This window comes from Saimiri boliviensis, chromosome 2 (assembly GCF_048565385.1).
Source record: "Saimiri boliviensis isolate mSaiBol1 chromosome 2, mSaiBol1.pri, whole genome shotgun sequence".
NCBI classification, from domain to species: Eukaryota; Metazoa; Chordata; class Mammalia; order Primates; family Cebidae; genus Saimiri; species Saimiri boliviensis.
In genome coordinates, this window is record NC_133450.1 from 47,452,568 (window position 1) to 47,470,479 (window position 17,912).

A 17,912-nucleotide genomic window follows, 5' to 3' on the forward strand; every position below is an offset into this window, starting at 1 on the left:
TTACAGGCATGAGCCACTGCACCTGACCCTGAGTTATACATTTTAACTTTGTTTTTTTTGAAATAGTGTCTCGCTCTGTCACCCAGGCTGGAGTACAGTGGTGCAATCATAGCTGCAGTTGGGACTATAGGTACATACCACCATGCCTGGCTAATTTTTTATTTTTTGTAGAGAAGTCTTACTACGTTGTTCAGGCTGGTTTTAAACTCCTGGGCTCAAGTGATCCTCTAGCCTCTGCCTCCCAAGGTGCTAGGATTACAAGGCATAAGCCACCACACCCAGCCCATTTTAAATATTTATTCACAAGGTTTGAGAACCTCTATTTGTACTCTTGCCCCAGGTCCTACATATGTTAGAGATGTGTCTACATAAAAACAAGTCATTTAAATGGAGATGAATGTGCTATGAAGAAGAGTAGGGTGCTATGAAATTTTCTTTCATGAAGACATTATGTAATACAAGGGCAGAGGAGATGCATCACAGGGACAGGTTGCCTAAGTCATATTAAACCAAGACTGGTCAGGTGCATAAGAAGTGACCCTGCCTGGAGGTGTGGACAGGGTGGGAAATGCAAGCTGCAGAAACAACATATGCAAAGGCTCTGAGGCAGGAAAGAGGTAGACGTGTTCACAAAAGTGAGAAAAGATCCATGTGGCCAGAGAGTAGAATGGTGATAAGTGAGGCTGGAGAAGTCAGCAGGGGACAGATCATGCAGGGCCTGGGAGATCACATTAAGGGTTTGGGCTTTATTCTAAGAGGAGGGAGAAGCTACTGAAGGGTTTTCAGTAGAGACATGACGTGATCAGATTTGTGTACAAAAAGATCACGTATGTCACCACTTTGTGTTTGTGGAGGAAGGCAACAAGGAAATCAGAGTCTAATGTATTAGAGGGCTAATGCCATAACCAAGTTGAGCCTGGGGAATATCTGCAGCTGGAAGCACACTCTGAGATAGAACCTTGTGCGCAGGTGGTTTACTCAGAGGGCCTTTCAAAGAAAGTGAGAGTAGCAGGACCTGAGAGAGGGAAAAGTTGAATGGCACTGCAGTTGTAATCAGCTGAGCATAGAGAGCTCTAGGGCTGGGAAGGATCTTTAGAGTTTTCCCAAACTGAGGCGAAGGGTTAGGCCTTTGTACACTATAACAACCAGTCATTGCATACATACTGCCCCCAGGAAACAGGCATTGCCTTTGTTGAGACAGCTTCCTTCGGCTACAAATTGTGCTCAAGGAAGTATTCAGCTGTGAGCCATTAGCAGCCAACACTCAGCAGCTGGAACAATGAGCACCATGATCCTGAAGGGGGAATCTGGGCTGCACACTACAGCCTCCACAACTTGGGGGCTGTGAGACTTCCAGGATGAACCCAGAGGCCCCTGGGAGTACAATGCAGATCAGGGCAAGGCTGGTCACACTCTGCCCCCTGGTGGTACTCCTTGGACATGGGGCCAGCTGGTGGGCCAGGCTCCCCCAGCCGGAACAGAAAAAAAGCATGTGGCAGATAAGGGGAAATGAACAGTGCAACGAAATCCACACATGATCCCCTTGCTCAGTCTGCCTAAAGCTAGAGAAGGAAGTAATTGTGGGAAAGAAGGATTCAGAAACGTGGCACGCATTCATTCTTTTATTCAACCAATTTTTATTAAGTGCCTATTCTAGGCCAGTGTGGGTAACCCCCCATATAAGCACTGAGGAATGAGAGCTAAGCAGGACCCTAGCACAGTTAGGGCTTGAAGAATATCTCACTTTATAGTGTTACTACTCAGCTATTTCCTTTTATAATTATATATTAGTTTATAGAATTAGGGCTTGAAGAATCCCTTTATCTAATCCTCTCTATATAATCATATAATAGTTGATAGTATGAGTGCCTAAAGAATATTTCCCTACATATATACCTATAATTATATCTTAGTTCATAATTGGAGGAATGCCTAGAATGGACACAGTACAGAGCATGAATTAAGGGATAAGCAGCTTATAATCGGAGGAATGCCTAGAGCAAACACAGTGCAGAGCATGATTTAAGGGACAGTTATACAAGGACAAGAATCCATGGTCCAGGCGGCAGAGTTCAGTACCATAAAGATATCCACTGTCGGCCGGGCGCGGTGGCTCAAGCCTGTAATCCCAGCACTTTGGGAGGCTGAGGCGGGTGAATCACGAGGTCAAGAGATCAAGACCATCCTGGTCAACATGGTGAAACCCTGTCTCTACTAAAGATACAAAAAATTAGCTGGGCATGGTGGCACGTGCCTGTAATCCCAGCTACTCAGGAGGCTGAGGCAGGAGAATTGCTTGAACCCAGGAGGCGGAGGTTGCAGTGAGCCGAGATCGCGCCATTGCACTCCAGCCTGGGTAACAAGAGCGAAACTCCGTCTCAAAAAAAAAAAAAAAAAAAAAAAAAAAAAAAAAAAAAAAGATATCCACTGTATGGCAGGCTTGGGGCGAGAGCCACTCCTCCTGATAAAGGAGTTGTAGGACCTTGCTCCAGTTCTTGTGGAACGCTACCCTCAGAACGGCATCCACCTTGGTGACTGTGAACTTTATCAGCTTCTTGATACTGTGCTGCTTGAAAAGTATCTTCCCATAGAACCCATTGGAAGCTGCCAGAAGGTGGCGGTAACCTTGACAGCTCTGTCCCTGCTATGTGACTGAAAGCATCCTCCTATAAAGCTTCTTAGAAGTAGTTTGCCCATAGATAGAAGTATTGCACACTGCACCCTCTTCACTGTGCAAGGCCCACCTTCAAGCCTCGGTGATCTAATGGGGGTGGACCCCTTACTGCACACAGCCCTTGCCTTCATGGGAACGGGCCCCTTGCTGCACACTGTCCACCGCCTGGCCTAGGTGACCTAATGGGGGTGGACCCCATGTTTTATTGCTCACGGCCCTATCACTATCCTTAAAGATGATTTCACTCACTGCCCTGCCCCCTAACCTATACACAATAAATACTCATACTTCTGGACATTCAGGGCCTTGCCTGACTCCACTAATAGATGGCATGGACCCCCAAGCCCAGCTGCATTTTCTTTGTACTTCTGTGTCCTGTCTTTTTATTTCTCGAATCCTGCGCCTCAGCACAGCATAAGGCTCACCCCACGACCTTGTGCCCTCAGCCCTACAGGCCAGGTACTGCTAGGAGCTAGGAGAAAAACAAGATTGAAATCCTCACTCTAGGAAGGATTACAGACATATAAAAATAACTACAGTATAGTAAAGTGTGTGAGTACAAAAATATAGGCATATACATGGGATAGAACCAACACAGATGAAATAGATGTTCATTCTAAGGGATGAACAGAAAAGGCTCATGTGTGTTTGAGTGCAGATGGGCAGAAAAAAGTTCACAGAAGTGCTCTGGAAACTTCAGAGTTCAGTACGTAGGAGAAAAGGAGGTAAGTGGGGATGCGGGGGTGACAACAGTGGATAAATTGGAGTCTGATTATGAAGGACATCAGACACCATGGGATGGAATGAGCCTTGAAGAGATTTTAAGCCTAAGAGTGACATGATCTAATTTTTAATGGTAAATAGAGGGGACAGTATAGGATTTGCAAGGAGCAGGGGGACTTGGTGATTCGAGTCAGAAAGATTTGGATTCAGATTCCATTTCTCCTGCTAACCAGTTGTGCGACTTTGAGCAAATGACTCTTTAAGCCTCAGTGTCCACATCTATAAAATGTAGTTGTGAAATGGAATGAGATTATGCATGCAGAGTTGCTGACACAGAGCCTGGCACCTACTGTCCATACCATAAACATTATTCTTCTCTCTTAAATCTCCATGGTGGATTTGCATGCACAGTGTGGGGAGTGGCTTGGTAGGGAGAGGGGTTGGTGTTTGGAGAGGCAGAAGTCCAAGAAGTGCCTTAGAAGCTGTCACCTGAAGCCAGGTGAGAGATAAGCCCTGAACTAAGGCAGTGGCCATAGGGATTGTTACAGACTTAAGAGCTAATTGAGAAGTACGAATCCAAAGGTCCTGGCATCTGATTGGCTATGGAGGATAAGAATAGTCTAGACTGATTCCCTCTGGGGCAACTGGCCAGATGATGATGCCATTTGCTGAGGTAGGAAACCATGAGAACAGGTGCAGGATTATGGAGAAGACGATGACCTTCAGGTGCACCATGCTGCCACCAGTGTGGCACCTTTAAGTCCAAAGTTTGGCCAAAAGGCATCTGTTTGAAGCTGGGTAAGTATGGACAGAGTTTGGGTCTACAGACAGGGGAGAAAGAGATCCAAATACATATAGCTGAGGGTGAGTGTAGGCTGGAGCCTGAGAGGCAAGAGACGGGGATCAGCAGTAAGCCTATGGCTGGAGACCAGCTCTCCTTATCCCAGTATGTTCCAGCATAGAACTCCAAGAAATCTGAGAATCAAGATTGTTTCTATTGTCAGTGGCAGAACTCCATTTAAAATTAGCTTGAGCAAGAAAAGAAATGCATCGATTCCTATAACTGAAATCAGGAATCCATTGCTCTCCATCTCCCTGCTCTGCTTCCTCTAGGCTGGCTTCTGTCTCAGATTCCTGCTTTGCAGTGCCAAGCTAAGACCCAGCAGTTCCAGGCTTATATTCTACCAGCTCAGCAACCTACAAAAAAGAGAGCTCACTTCCAAAGTTTTCAGAAAAAGTCCTGGAGAGGGGTCTCATGCCCATCCTTTAATATCCCTGATTGCTGTGGTCAGAGCGAGAGTGAGGAATACAAAAGTTGGCCAAACTGCAAGCCTACTCCCAGGAGCGGTGATGTCAGACCCACATGACAATACAGACTGAGGTTCCCCAAAAGAAAATCAGGTTGCTATTTCCAGAAAGGGGGAGTGGATGCTGAGCAGACATCCATCATAGATATGCTGAGTCCGAGGTGCTAGATAGCATTGTGGGTGCTATCCAGTGGTCTCAGGTTGGCGAGAGACGTCCGAATGGAGATATAGCTTGAGAAATTACCTGAGGACTTTATGGTGGTAGTTGGGTGGGCAGATGTGTTTCCTCATGGATTGTGGAGAGAAGGAATGACCAGGACGGGCACGGCGACTCACGCCTGTAATCCCAGCACTTTAGTAGGACAAGACAAGCAGATCACGAGGTCAGGAGTTCGAGACCACCCTGGCAAACATGGTGAAACCCCATCTCAAAAATTAAACCAGTGTGGTAGCTGGTGCCTGTAATTCCAGCTACTTGCGGGGCTGAGGCAGGATAATCGCTTGAACCCGGGAGGCGAAGGTTGCAGTGAGCTGAGATCGCGCCACTGCACTCCAGCCTGGGTGACGAGCAAGACTCCATGGCGGGGGAGGGGGATGACCAGATCAGACGACCAACGAAGCGACCCAGGGATGGATAGTCTTCATTTCATGGTAAGGTAGAAAGGAACCCTGTTCAGGAGGAGAAACGGGGATTTAGGAGTTGGGGACTAAGCAGACCTTAGCACTGGGGACTTGGACTACAGAAAGGCCCGAGGCTCAGGGTGTCGGGTCCCCAGGAGGAACTGGAAAGGCAATGCCCAACCCCCTAACTTCTTTTTTTTTTTTTTTTTTTTTTTTTTTTTTTTTTTTTTTGAGACGGAGTTTCGCTCTTGTTACCCAGGCTGGAGTGCAATGGCGCGATCTCGGCTCACCGCAACCTCCGCCTCCTGGGTTCAGGCAATTCTCCTGCCTCAGCCTCCGGAGTAGCTGGGATTACAGGCACGCGCCACCATGCCCAGCTAATTTTTTGCACCATTAGTAGAGACGGGGTTTCACCATGTTGACCAGGATGGTCTCGATCTCTTGACCTCGTGATCCACCCGCCTCGGCCTCCCAAAGTGCTGGGATTACAGGCTTGAGCCACCGCGCCCGGCGAACCCCCTAACTTCTAGACGTCTGGCCCCCGTGGGTTCCCGCCCCTGGCCTCGCCCCTCATCCCTAGCTTGTTTGCCACCTAGTGTCTCTCCCGAGAGCAAGAGTCCTCAAAGTTACATCATGTGCAGCGAGGAGGGCGGTGGCGCATGGGGGGCGGGGCCTCGAAGTCGGGGGCGAAGAGCGGACCCCGTCCTCCAATGGGAGAGGTGGGTTTGGCGGTTGGGAGGCAGGGGTTGGGGCGGCGGCTGGGCGGTCCTGGGGCTGGAGCCCCGCAGGGGCCGAGGGAGCTGGCCTGCCCGCAGGGCGGAGGGAAGCTCGCGCCGCCCGGCCGGGTTCCGCCCCCGGGCTGCCCGCCTCCTTTTTAAGCACCTCCCGCCAGCCTCGGCTGTGGCTCGCTTCGTCGCGCTCCCTCCCTCCCCGCCTTCCATACCTCCCCGGCTCCGCTCGGTTCCGTGGCTACCCCGCAGGTGCCATGGCCGCTTTGTACCGCCCCGGCCTGCGGTGAGTGACCCCCGGCCCGGGGCCCACCCGCACCTTCCGCCGCGCTCGCCCCCTCAGGGCTGACAGTGGCGCTCTCCTGCTCTCAGCCTCGGCCAGGTTTCCCATCCTAGGCGGAGGCGGGCAGGGGTGACTGCTGTGGTCCGGCCTCCAGCAATGTGCGTCTCTCGGGAGGGCAGCCGCCGGGGCGCCTCGTTTCCGCCCGCACCTCCTCTTCTCTGCCTCGCTCGCCTCCGACCGCGCGGTCTCTCTCTGCCGCTCTCAGAACTTCCTCCCCCTCCTCGCTCGTCTCTGCTGAGCCGGGTCTCCGCAAATCCTCCTTTCCGTCCCAGATACCTCCCTCGGACCTCTAACGGGCTCCCAGCCCGCGCCCCAGGGTGCTTCCAGAGGCTTCAGGGCCCTGGGGACAAGGGTACGTGAGCCCCAGGAGACTGAGCTCAGAGCCCCAAAAGAAGGTGGAAGGTTAAACATCCATTCCCGGACTGGAAGGACTGGAACCTGGCGGAAGTCCAGCGCAGCCCGAGGGACCTGGGGCCAGGGGAGGGAGGCAAGCAAGGTGGGAGGTGGGCGCCACCTTGCCTTGTGGTGGAACCCAGGCCCCAGTACATTTCTTACATAGCTTCGCTTCTTCCTCTGTCCAGACCTGGAGCCCCAAGGCTCCTCCTGCTTGTCTGCTCGTCCTCTTAGCCTCCTTTCTGTTCTTTGAGACCTATCTTCTCCTTGGCTTTTGTCCCAGAGTCGGAAGTGACCCGCATCCCTCCCACAGCCCGTTCCACTTGGCTAGCGCTTATGGGTGGTCTCTGGAGGAAAGGTCCCACTTAGGGGCCTGGAGGAGGGTGTGGGGGCTTCACAAGAGATAACCTGAGCCAGGCTCCAGCTGCAGAGAGGCGCTCCTCAAGACTGTGTGTCGTTTTGTTTTGTTTTGTTTTGTTTTGTTTTGTTTTGTTTTGTTTGTATAGAGACAGGGTTTCACCATGTTGGCCAGGCTGGTCTTGATCTCCTGACCTCAAATGATCCGCCCACCTCGACCTCCCAAAGTGCTGGGATTACAGGCGTGAGCCACCACGCCTGGCCAAGACTGTGTGTCTTGAAAATTAATGCTCAGGGAGAACTTCCCTCTGAGGCAGGAACAGACCCAGGTCCCAGTAGCCCTCTCCCCTGCCCCTGGGCCACAGTGATCATCTATCCTGCTTTGGTGGAAAGATCCCAGCCTCTAGCCCAGCCAGACTCAAGCTCCCGCATCCACATCCATGCTCTGAGTTTACTCCCTTCCTCAGGCTAACACCCTCTGAGTCTGAGCTGCTGGCAGGCTGCTGTTCCACACTCCCACCAACACCAAGGCTCTCTAGGCATATGACCTCTAGGAAGGAGAGCCAAGGGAAGCACGGGGTCACATGGTCCTGGGTGTGGAGGGCAGTTTCTGATGGGTGAAGCCTTGGTAGAGGAGGAGAGTAACATCCCTCTCATGGCCTTTGCTCTCTTGGGCTTACTCCACCTTGGGTCCAGGCCAATCAGAGCAGACCTTGCTTCTCTGCCTCCCAGGGCCATGAGAGGACAGACAACAGGACACCGACCTCCTGAGAATTAAGCTCATGAACCCCAGCCAGTGACACTCATTCCCCAATGGTCAACCTTCCACACAGTTCAAAAATACTTACCTGAGAGCAACATTTTATGCAATCATTGTTGGTCCAAATAGGCAGCAGCAGATCCAGGTCCTGGAAGCTTAGCATCCAGTCACCTATTCTCTGTGTGAGAGCCCACATCTAGAAACCTGGCGCTGGAAAGACGTTATATAACCTCAAAGACTGGGATCTTTGCTTGGGGCTTTCATAGTCTTACAGCATACACACCAAAAGGAAAAAATAAAAACAGCTGCCATTTTAACTCATAAAAAAAGATACTTGAAAATGGAAATAAAATGGATGAGGCTCCAAACACCAGACATATGAAGTTGTCACCTGGGCCTAGCTTCTTGACACTTGTGCCAAAGGCCCCTACTCATTTCTAAACATTGATTAGACAGTTAAACATGGGTATGGGCTACACGTGCAGCAACATCAGCATGCCTGACAGTCTGCACAGCCAGACGTGTGCCTTTTTTGCTCATTTGGCCATGTCTGTCCCTCGCTGACCAGGAGACACCCTCCTCAAGCCTCATAAAGGCTACAAGATACGTGTGTCCTGAACAGATGCTACACACCAACTGCAACCTGCTCTTCATGGTCCCTGCACACAGACATGTTTTAGCAGGGTGCAGCAGCCCAAGCTTTCTGTCTCCCCACCACCCGCCTTGTCCACCCTCCATGACAGCAGCTAGCTCATGGCCTCCCTGTTTCTCCTGCAGGCATAGCTGGCATGGGCTGAGCCCCTTGGGCTGGCCATTATGCCGTAGCATCCAGACCCTGCGAGTACTTAGTGGAGATCTGGGCCAGCTTCCTGCCGGTGTTCGAGATTTTGTAGAACGCAGTGCCCGCCTGTGCCAACCAGAGGGCATCCACATCTGTGATGGAACTGAGGCTGAGAATACTGCCACACTGACCCTGCTGGAGCAGCACGGCCTCATCCGAAAGCTCCCCAAGTACAATAACTGGTAAGCCTTGGGCTCCACAACCTGCAGAATAGGTGCTCTCAGGCCACTTTGGGTTCACCAAAACAAAATCAAAATCAACTTAACGAGACCATCCCAATGGAATGAACAAGAATGAGAGCTTTGGGGAAACAGACTCAGAAACTGGGATTTTTTTTTTTTTTTTTTTGAGATGGAGTCTCGCTTTATCGTCCAGGATGGAGTGCAGTGGTGTGATCTTGGCTCACTGCAACTTCTGCCTCCCAGGTTCAAGCATTCTCCTGCCTCAGCCTTGTGAATAGCTGTGATTACAGGCATGCACCACCATGCCCAACTAATTTTTGTATTTTTACTAGAGACAAGGTTTCACCATGTTGGCCAGGCTGATCTCAAACTCCTGACCTCAAGTGATCCACCCACCTCAGCCTCCCAAAATACTGGAATTACAGGCGTGAGCCACTGCGCCTGCCTAACTTGTATCTTAATGTTAAATGAAGAAGCTGATACAAATAAGATCCTTTGCTTTTCTCTCTCTCTCTCCCTCCCTCTCTCTCTCTCTCTCTCTCTCTCTCTCTCTCTCTCTCTCTCTCTCTTTCTCTCACCAGTTGAGGGAGCTTTTGCCAAGGGCAGAGACCTCCAGAGGGCTGGGACATTGGGAAACACCCCTTAGATGGGACAAAGCCTGGAGGAAGGGACTGAGATGTGATTGGACAGGGAAAAATAAGGCCAACAGAAGACCTGGAGTCAAAGTTGTACTTGAAAAGTGGGTCTAGGGACAAAGGAAAGCTGCTGGCCATCATGTGCCTAACAATCCCCTCTCCCCCAGCTGGCTGGCCCGCACAGACCCCAAGGACGTGGCGCGAGTAGAGAGCAAGACGGTGATTGTAACTCCTTCTCAGCGGGACACAGTACCTCTCCCAGCTGGTGGGGCCCGTGGGCAGCTGGGCAACTGGATGTCCCCAGCTGATTTCCAGCGAGCTGTGGATGAGAGGTTTCCAGGCTGCATGCAGGGTAACCAGGACAGGAACACAGTGGCAGGGGCATGGAAGATATAACCAGGTTTGGAACCCTTCATCCAGGGGATGCTTTCCTCCACAGGCCGCACCATGTATGTGCTTCCATTCAGCATGGGTCCTGTGGGCTCCCCACTGTCCCGCATCGGGGTACAGCTCACTGACTCAGCCTATGTAGTGGCAAGCATGCGTATTATGACCCGACTGGGGACACCTGTGCTTCAGGCCCTGGGAGATGGTGACTTTGTCAAGTGTCTGCACTCTGTGGGCCAGCCCCTGACAGGACAAGGTAAGTACCTGCTCTGCCCCAGGGAGGACACGGAGGCCTTCTTGCACTTGGAGGAAATCCCAAATCTTAGCTCTCCACAGACCCTAAGAACCTGTCCTCTCTGGCAGCCTAATTCCCAAGATCCAGAGCAGCATCCCCTGTGGGGGTGAAGCTGTGTTTGCAGAGGACTTTGCATAAGATTGAGAAAAGTCCATGTCCAAGAATAGGGGAATGGAAGCTGATGGCTATTATGAGGTGGGGGGCTTCAGCCACCTCTTGGTGCTGCCACTGCTCCCAAGTGTCTCTTCTGCCAACCCCTGACACCCCCATTCCTGATGCCACTGCCAGCCGCCCCATGACCCCATTGTCCCCAGGGGAGCCAGTGAGCCAGTGGCCGTGCAACCCAGAGAAAACCCTGATTGGCCACGTGCCCGACCAGCGGGAGATCGTCTCCTTCGGCAGCGGCTATGGTGGCAACTCCCTGCTGGGCAAGAAGTGCTTTGCCCTGCGCATCGCCTCTCGGCTGGCCCGGGATGAAGGCTGGCTGGCAGAGCACATGCTGGTGAGGGCCTGGTGAGGAGCAGGGCAGCTGCCGGGGATGGGGCAGGGGTGGGGCCTGGCCAGTCTGCCTTAGCCTCATTTCCCTCTTGCCAGGTGCCAGGCTAGTGGACAGGGACTCCACTTGAAGGACCAAAGCTTTGGCCCCAGGCTGCTGAATGTTGGGGCTTCCCCTGCTTCCACCCCAGGCCTGATGGCAGTGCAGTCACCTATGTAGCGAATAAACATTGGTTCTCCCTGTTAAACTCTAGTTGTCCTTCCCCATGCAGACCATGCCCTCACCTTTGATGACCTCTTTCCTATTCCCTCTCTCCTCAATGTGCAGATCCTGGGCATCACCAACCCTGCAGGGAAGAAGCGCTATGTGGCAGCTGCCTTCCCCAGTGCCTGTGGCAAGACCAACCTGGCCATGATGCGGCCAGCACTGCCAGGCTGGAAAGTGGAGTGTGTGGGGGATGACATTGCTTGGATGAGGTTTGACAGTGAAGGTGAGGGACCCTCGGATCACACTCTTAGTTCTGGCTCTTGTCAGAGCCTCGGGGTCTCTTCTCCAGTGTCCACAGTGAGTTTGTGAGTTAGAACTTTTCCTGAAGAGCCATCCCATTCCTCTGGCAGCACAGCCACCCTAGAGACAGTCTTTCCTCATCAGATCTTTGGTCCATCTCAGGACAGGGCAGGGTGGAACAGGACCTTCGTTGGTCTTACATCTCAATTTTTCCTTGTTTGGTCCTTCCTTTCTTTCACTTCTCCTAAAAGGTCGACTCCGGGCCATCAACCCTGAGAACGGCTTCTTTGGGGTTGCCCCTGGTACTTCTGCTACCACCAATCCCAACGCCATGGCTACAATCCAGAGTAACACTCTTTTTACCAATGTGGCTGAGACCAGCGATGGTGGCGTGTACTGGGAAGGCATCGACCAGCCTCTTTCACCTGGTGTTACTGTGACCTCCTGGCTGGGCAAACCCTGGAAACCTGGTATGTGTGGTGGGGAAGTTCTGGCACAGCCTCCAGGGCTCAGCACCCTAATGGTGGAAAAGCCTTCTCCACAACCTCCAGCAATCTTCTAGGACTGCCAAGAGGCACAGGAAGTCATGAACATTTGCAGTTTCCAGTCCCAGGCAAAATCTCAGTTCATGTCCCAACTCTACCAATCACTGGTTTTGTGATCTGGCTAAGTTGCTCAACTTCCCTAAGCTTTAGTTTCCACATCGGTTAAATGAGGGTAGTTATGATAGTACCTATCTCATGAGGTTGTCGGAGGATTAAATAGTGCATAGAAAGGGTTTAACACACTGACAAATACATAGTAAATTCTCAATAATAAATACAGGCTGGACTTTTTTAATGAAAGAAAAAGGAAGAAGTTTTGGAAATTGTTGCAGAAGGTATTGGGCTCCATTAGGAAGAAAGGAAACCTGTCTCCTCTGCTCCGACTCTCTTCCTGCCACTTGGCTCCCCCTGTGTAATAACCACTGTCTAAATGTTAGTATTGTTACCCTTCCCCTTCCCCTGTTCCTCCAAAACAGTCCCCCCAATCCTTCCTACAAACAAAATTAGGTCAGTGCTTGAGTCTTTCCCAGAAGCCAGTTTCTGAATCCTGTCATTACCCTGGGTGCCTGGGAGTCCCACCTCTCCCTCAGCCCTGCACTCTGGACCTTCAGCATTCTTTCCATGGCCATCTGCAGTCAGGCAGTCCAGACACCAAGGGGGCGGGAGCAAAGAAGAGCATGGGAGGGGAGGGTGGCCTTGTGGTCACTGCAGCCTATATTCAGATTCGCCAGGCTGGCCTAGCAGTCACCCTCCTTGCCTCATCTAATCACCCTTTGTTTTCTCTAACACCATCATTAAGCCCCCCTCAGACTTCCCACCCAACTGAGAAATCCAAGAAACTTTGATCTTTCCCCACAGACTAGTTCCCCAACCCTTTCATCATCACCAGATTCAGGGGCATAACTAGGGCATCTTGTGCCCAGCTTCAATTCCCAGAATAATACCCTGTGTTAGGGTCCTGTGCTGGGTGCTGATGAAAGATGGCTCTTTATCTGTGAGGGGAGGCAGAAACTGGGGGATGGGAGAAGGTGGGGGTTTTGGCTCCATGGTTTTCCCACCCCCCAGGTCTGACCAGCAACCTCCAACGGAGAAGGCACCATGACCACTCAGGGGCCCCACAGTGGTGCTTCATACATGTGCCACTGACTTACTCCCAACCCCTCTCCAGGACACCTGAAGGTGCCAAGTGTGACCTGGGCTCCTGAAGTTATGCCTACCCATGTGATAGCCCTGTCTGTGTTATTCAGGCCCTATCTACAGGCCCTGTTCTTTAGACCCTTCATCAGGGTCTTAGCAGGCCGGGGAAATCACCAGCATTTTGTTAGTTTTAAAATCAATTCCTGGTTGGGCGCAGTGGCTCACACCTGTAATCCCAGCACTTTGGGAGGCCACGGCGGGTACATCACTTGAGGTTAGGAGTTCGAGACTAGCCTGGCCAACATGGTGAAACCTCATCTCTACTAAAAATACAAAAATTAGCTAGGCATGGTGGTTCACGCCTGTAATCCCAGCTACTCAGGAGGCAAGGCAGGAGAATCATTTGATCCAAGGAGGCGGAGGTTGTAGTAAGACAAGATAGTGCAGGGCACAGTGGCTCAAGCCTGTAATCCCAGCACTTTGGAGGCCGAGGCGGGTGGATCACAAGGTCGAGAGATTGAGACCATCCTGGTCAACATGGTGAAACCCCGTCTCTACTGAAAATACAAAAAATTAGGGCCGGGCGCAGTGGCTCAAGCCTGTAATCCCAGCACTTTGGGAGGCCGAGGCAGGTGGATCACGAGGTCAAGAGATCGAGACCATCCTGGTCAACATGGTGAAACCCCGTCTCTACTAAAAATACAAAAATTAGCTGGGCATGGTGGTGCGTGCCTGTAATCCCAGCTACTCAGGAGGCTGAGGCAGGAGAATTGCCTGAACCCAGGAGGCGGAGGTTGCGGTGAGCCGAGATCGCGCCATTGCACTCCAGCCTGGGTAACAAGAGCGAAACTCCGCCTAAAAAAAAAAAAAAAAATACAAAAAATTAGCTGGGCATGGTGGCACATGCCTGTAATCCCAGCTACTCAGGAGGCTGAGGCAGGAGAATTGCCTGAACCCAGAAGGTGGAGGTTGCGGTGAGCCGAGATCGCACCATTGCACTCCAGCCTGGGTAACGAGCGAAAACTCCGTCTCAAAAAAAAAAAAAAAAGACAAGATTGTGCCAGTGCACTCCAGCATGGTGACAGTGTGAGACTGTGTCTCAAAAATAAAGAATTAATAAAATAAAATAAAATCTTGGTGTCTCACACCTGCAATCCTAGCACTTTGGGAGGCTGAGGCGGGTGGATCACCTAAGGTCAGGAGTTCGAAACCAGCCTGGCCAAGATGGTGAAACGCCATCTCTACTAAAAATACAAAAAAAAAAAAAAAAAAATCAGCCAAGTGTGGTGTTGGATGCCTGTAATCCCAGCTACTTGGGAGGCTGAGGCAGGAGAATTGCTTGAATCTGGAAGGCAGAGATTGCAGTGAGCCAAGATTGTGCCACTGCACTCCAGCCTGGGCAACAGAGTGAGACTCCGTCTCAAAACAATAAAATAAAATAAATTCCTGTTTCCATTTTGATAACTTAGGAGAGCCTGTCTTCCCCAGTTTGTCGGTTGTCTGAAGTACTGAGCTGACACTCTTAGTTTTTGCTTTAGGTTTGGGTATTTATGTAAATAATAATCTCACAAATAAAGAAATAGTGTCTGGGGGGGAAATTATTATAACCTTATGACCATATCTAACCCCATTCCCTTGAGCCCTGGTCAATGCCAAGTGCCTGTAGTGTAGCATAAATATTGGTGCACTGCCAAACCCCAATTCCTCTCCCACTCTTTTCTCACATAGTTCGGCTGGCAGCACCTTCGTGGCTAAATAACCTGAGCTTTTGGAGGTGTCCTGGCTCCCTTCTCTCTGCTCCTTATTACAAAAGGTTCTAGGCAGCTGATGAGGGAGAAAAAAAAAAAAGCAAGAATGTGTGCCCATATAGGTATATGTTGGGGGTTGACATGACCTTGGAAACAATAGTGTTTGTATTTCTTCTACCAGGTGACAAGGAGCCCTGTGCACATCCCAACTCTCGATTTTGTGCCCCAGCTCGCCAGTGCCCCATCATGGACCCAGCCTGGGAGGCCCCAGAGGGTGTCCCCATTGATGCTATCATCTTTGGTGGACGCAGACCCAAAGGTAAACAACATGTGAGCTCCATGTTCTTGCCAAAAGGGCTATCTCTGTATTAGGGCCTACCTCCCTCTGATCCAGAGCCTCAGCCAGGATCTCACCTGTAGCTAGATGTCTGTCTCCAGAGTTCTCCCCTGGTGAATGCAAACCTGGAAGGAGGCAAAGGGTTTAGAAATGGGATAGCCAAGGTCCTAGGAGAGAGAGTATCAGTCAAGCTCACCAGAAGGGCGGGAGCGAGGGTCCAAAGAAAAGGACTGCCTGTGACTGTTCTTGGTGATCTAGGGGTACCCCTGGTATACGAGGCCTTCAACTGGCGTCATGGGGTGTTTGTGGGCAGTGCCATGCGCTCTGAGTCCACTGCTGCAGCAGAACACAAAGGTGAGCACCTACCCCATTCCTCTCTCTCCTCTGTGTGCACACAGCACCTCCTCTCTCCGTCCCTGAGCCAGACCTTCCTTTTGCCACCTCTGGAGTCTGATATGGCCCTACCTCTTCCCACCTCTATCTTTTCCCCATCCCTGATGAGATTCCAGAACCATGAGCCTTTCACAGCTTCCTCCAACCAGATGTAGGGTGCCCTTCCCTTCCCCAGTGAGGAAGAAGATTCCTTACCCATACTGCTCCCCTCCCTAGGGAAGATCATCATGCACGACCCATTTGCCATGCGGCCCTTTTTTGGCTACAACTTCGGGCGCTACCTGGAACACTGGCTGAGCATGGAGGGTCGCAAGGGGGCCCGGCTGCCTCGTATCTTCCATGTCAACTGGTTCCGGCGTGACGAGGCAGGCCGCTTCCTGTGGCCAGGCTTTGGGGAGAATGCTCGGGTGCTAGACTGGATATGCCGGCGGTTAGAAGGGGAGGACAGTGCCCAAGAGACACCCATCGGGCTGGTGCCAAAGGAAGGAGCCTTGGATCTCAGTGGCCTCGGAGCTATAGACACCACTCAGCTGTTCTCCCTCCCCAAGGACTTCTGGGAACAGGAGGTTCGTGACATTCGGAGCTACCTGACAGAGCAGGTCAACCAGGATCTGCCCAAAGAGGTGTTGGCTGAACTTGAGGCCCTAGAGAGACGTGTGTACAAAATGTGACCTGAGGCTGCAGTCTAGCAAGAGAACATAGCACCCCTTTCTGGGAATAGGGAAGCCACCAGCCTTGCAGAAAATATGAGCAATTTGATATTAACTAACATCTTCTGTGTGCCACAGACCTTCCCACAAAGACCGTCCAATAATAAGAGATGCTCATCTATTTTACACAAGATTTGTGCTGTTTTCATTTCCCATCTAGCTTCACAGTCTTCCCTCTAACACCGATCTCACAATCTTCTTCCAGCCCCTGGAAGCACAGCCCAGCACAATCAAAGATCTGTTTTACAGGCAGCTCTAGCACTGGGTCACAGACTACAAACTGCTGGGAGAAGGCACTATCCACTCTATATCCTGAGGTCTTAAAAAAAGGTGAGGGCCTAGTAAGCTGCTCAGTATAGCCCCCAAGCCCAAAATTCCTGATCTCCCACTTAGATTGCAGAAGCCTCTACAACCCCATTCACCAGTGAAGTGGCATCATTATCAGTTCTCAAATGTGTTTTTCCCCCTGTCTGATGTGGTACTGGGGGTCGCATTGTATTCACAGAAACATGTTCAATATTAGGACAGCTAATACTTCCATAGCACCTTCTGTGTGCCAGGCACCATTCTAAGCATGTACATAACAACGCTTTGGGGGAGGTACCATTTTACAGATGAAGTAACAAAGGCACAGAGAGATCAAGTAATTTGTCCAAAGCTTCACAGTTAATAAACAGTAGAGCTCAGGGTTAAAGTGATAACTGCACAGACATGTCTTTCATCGTAGTATAGCTGTCTAGAACTGCAAGGACCTTAGAAGTCACCTATTCTGCCGGGCACAGTGGTTCATGCCTGTAATCCCAGCACTTTGGGAGGCCGAGGTGGACAGATGACCTGAGGTCAGGAGTTCAAGTCCAGCCTGGCCAACATGGTGAAACCCCTCTCTACAAAAATACAAAAATTAGCCAGGCATGATGGAAGGTGCCTGTAATTCCAGCTACTCGGGAGGCTGAGGCTGGAGATTCACTTGAACCTGGGAGGCAGAGGCTGCAGTGAGCCGAGATCATGCTCTTGCATTCCAGCCTAGGTGGCAGAGCAAGACTCCATCTCAAAAATAAAAAAGAAAAGAAAAGAAAAAAAAAAGAAAGAAAGAAAAAGAAGTCACCTATTCCATGTTTCTCAAGCTTTAAAGTGCCTTTGAATCACCTGGGGATCTTGTTAAAATGCAGATTGTCACTCAGCAAGTCTGTGGTAGCCTGGAGATTTTGTCTGTCTTACAAGCTCCTGGGTGATGCTTAAGCTGCCGGCCTGGGGACTACAGTTTGAGTAGCAAGGTCTTAGCCTAAACTCATCTGAAATCAACTTTGGAAAGTAATGCAATGGTCCCACATGAGTCAGTGGCATCAGCTTAGAATAATTTCTGTGCAATCTGGATCAGGCTGAGTGAATGTATAAACTAAGGTGGGTAGGATGGAAATCTTTACCCAGAAAAAGGGAACAAACTTCAACAATAAAATGGAATTATTGGGAACTCCCTCAAAGGAAAAAACTGAAAGAGGAAACACCAAATGTTCTCATAGGAAATGCCAGTGACTAGCTAGAATGTGTAAAAATCTAAAGGTTATAGTGAAACAGAGGTTAGAACAAAGTTAGCAATGGAGTATATTGTACTTTAAAACACAGCTGCCAGCCACGGTGGCTCACACTTTGGAAGGCTGAGGTAGGCAGATCACCTGAGGTCAGGAGTTTGAGATCAGCCAGGCCAACATGGTGAAACCCCTTCTCTACTAAAAATACAAAAATCAGCCTGGCCTGATGGCATATGCCTGCAATCCCAGCTCCTCGGGAGGCTG

At 50.8% G+C, this 17,912-nt stretch overlaps 1 protein-coding gene across 1 annotated transcript; it reads left to right on the forward strand.

Moving 5' to 3' along the window:
* The first annotated feature begins 6,189 nt into the window (after positions 1-6,189).
* PCK2 (phosphoenolpyruvate carboxykinase 2, mitochondrial) lies at positions 6,190-16,250 on the forward strand. The gene is made up of 10 exons (XM_003924294.4): positions 6,190-6,339; positions 8,684-8,929; positions 9,732-9,916; positions 10,004-10,207; positions 10,561-10,748; positions 11,070-11,232; positions 11,501-11,719; positions 14,861-14,998; positions 15,275-15,370; positions 15,626-16,250. The coding sequence occupies exons 1-10, from the start codon at positions 6,311-6,313 to the stop codon at positions 16,078-16,080; spliced, it is 1,923 nt and encodes a 640-aa protein (XP_003924343.1). The 5' UTR covers positions 6,190-6,310; the 3' UTR covers positions 16,081-16,250.
* Positions 16,251-17,912: the final 1,662 nt, after the last annotated feature.

Bases quoted from the DNA above. Each gene is read 5' to 3' on its own strand.
- PCK2 (XM_003924294.4), top strand. From the start codon at position 6,311: ATGGCCGCTTTGTACCGCCCCGGCCTGCG. The intron at 9,917-10,003 runs GTAACCAGGACA...TTTCCTCCACAG, and splicing joins GTTTCCAGGCTGCATGCAGG to GCCGCACCATGTATGTGCTT. The intron at 15,371-15,625 runs GTGAGCACCTAC...TCCCCTCCCTAG, and splicing joins TGCTGCAGCAGAACACAAAG to GGAAGATCATCATGCACGAC.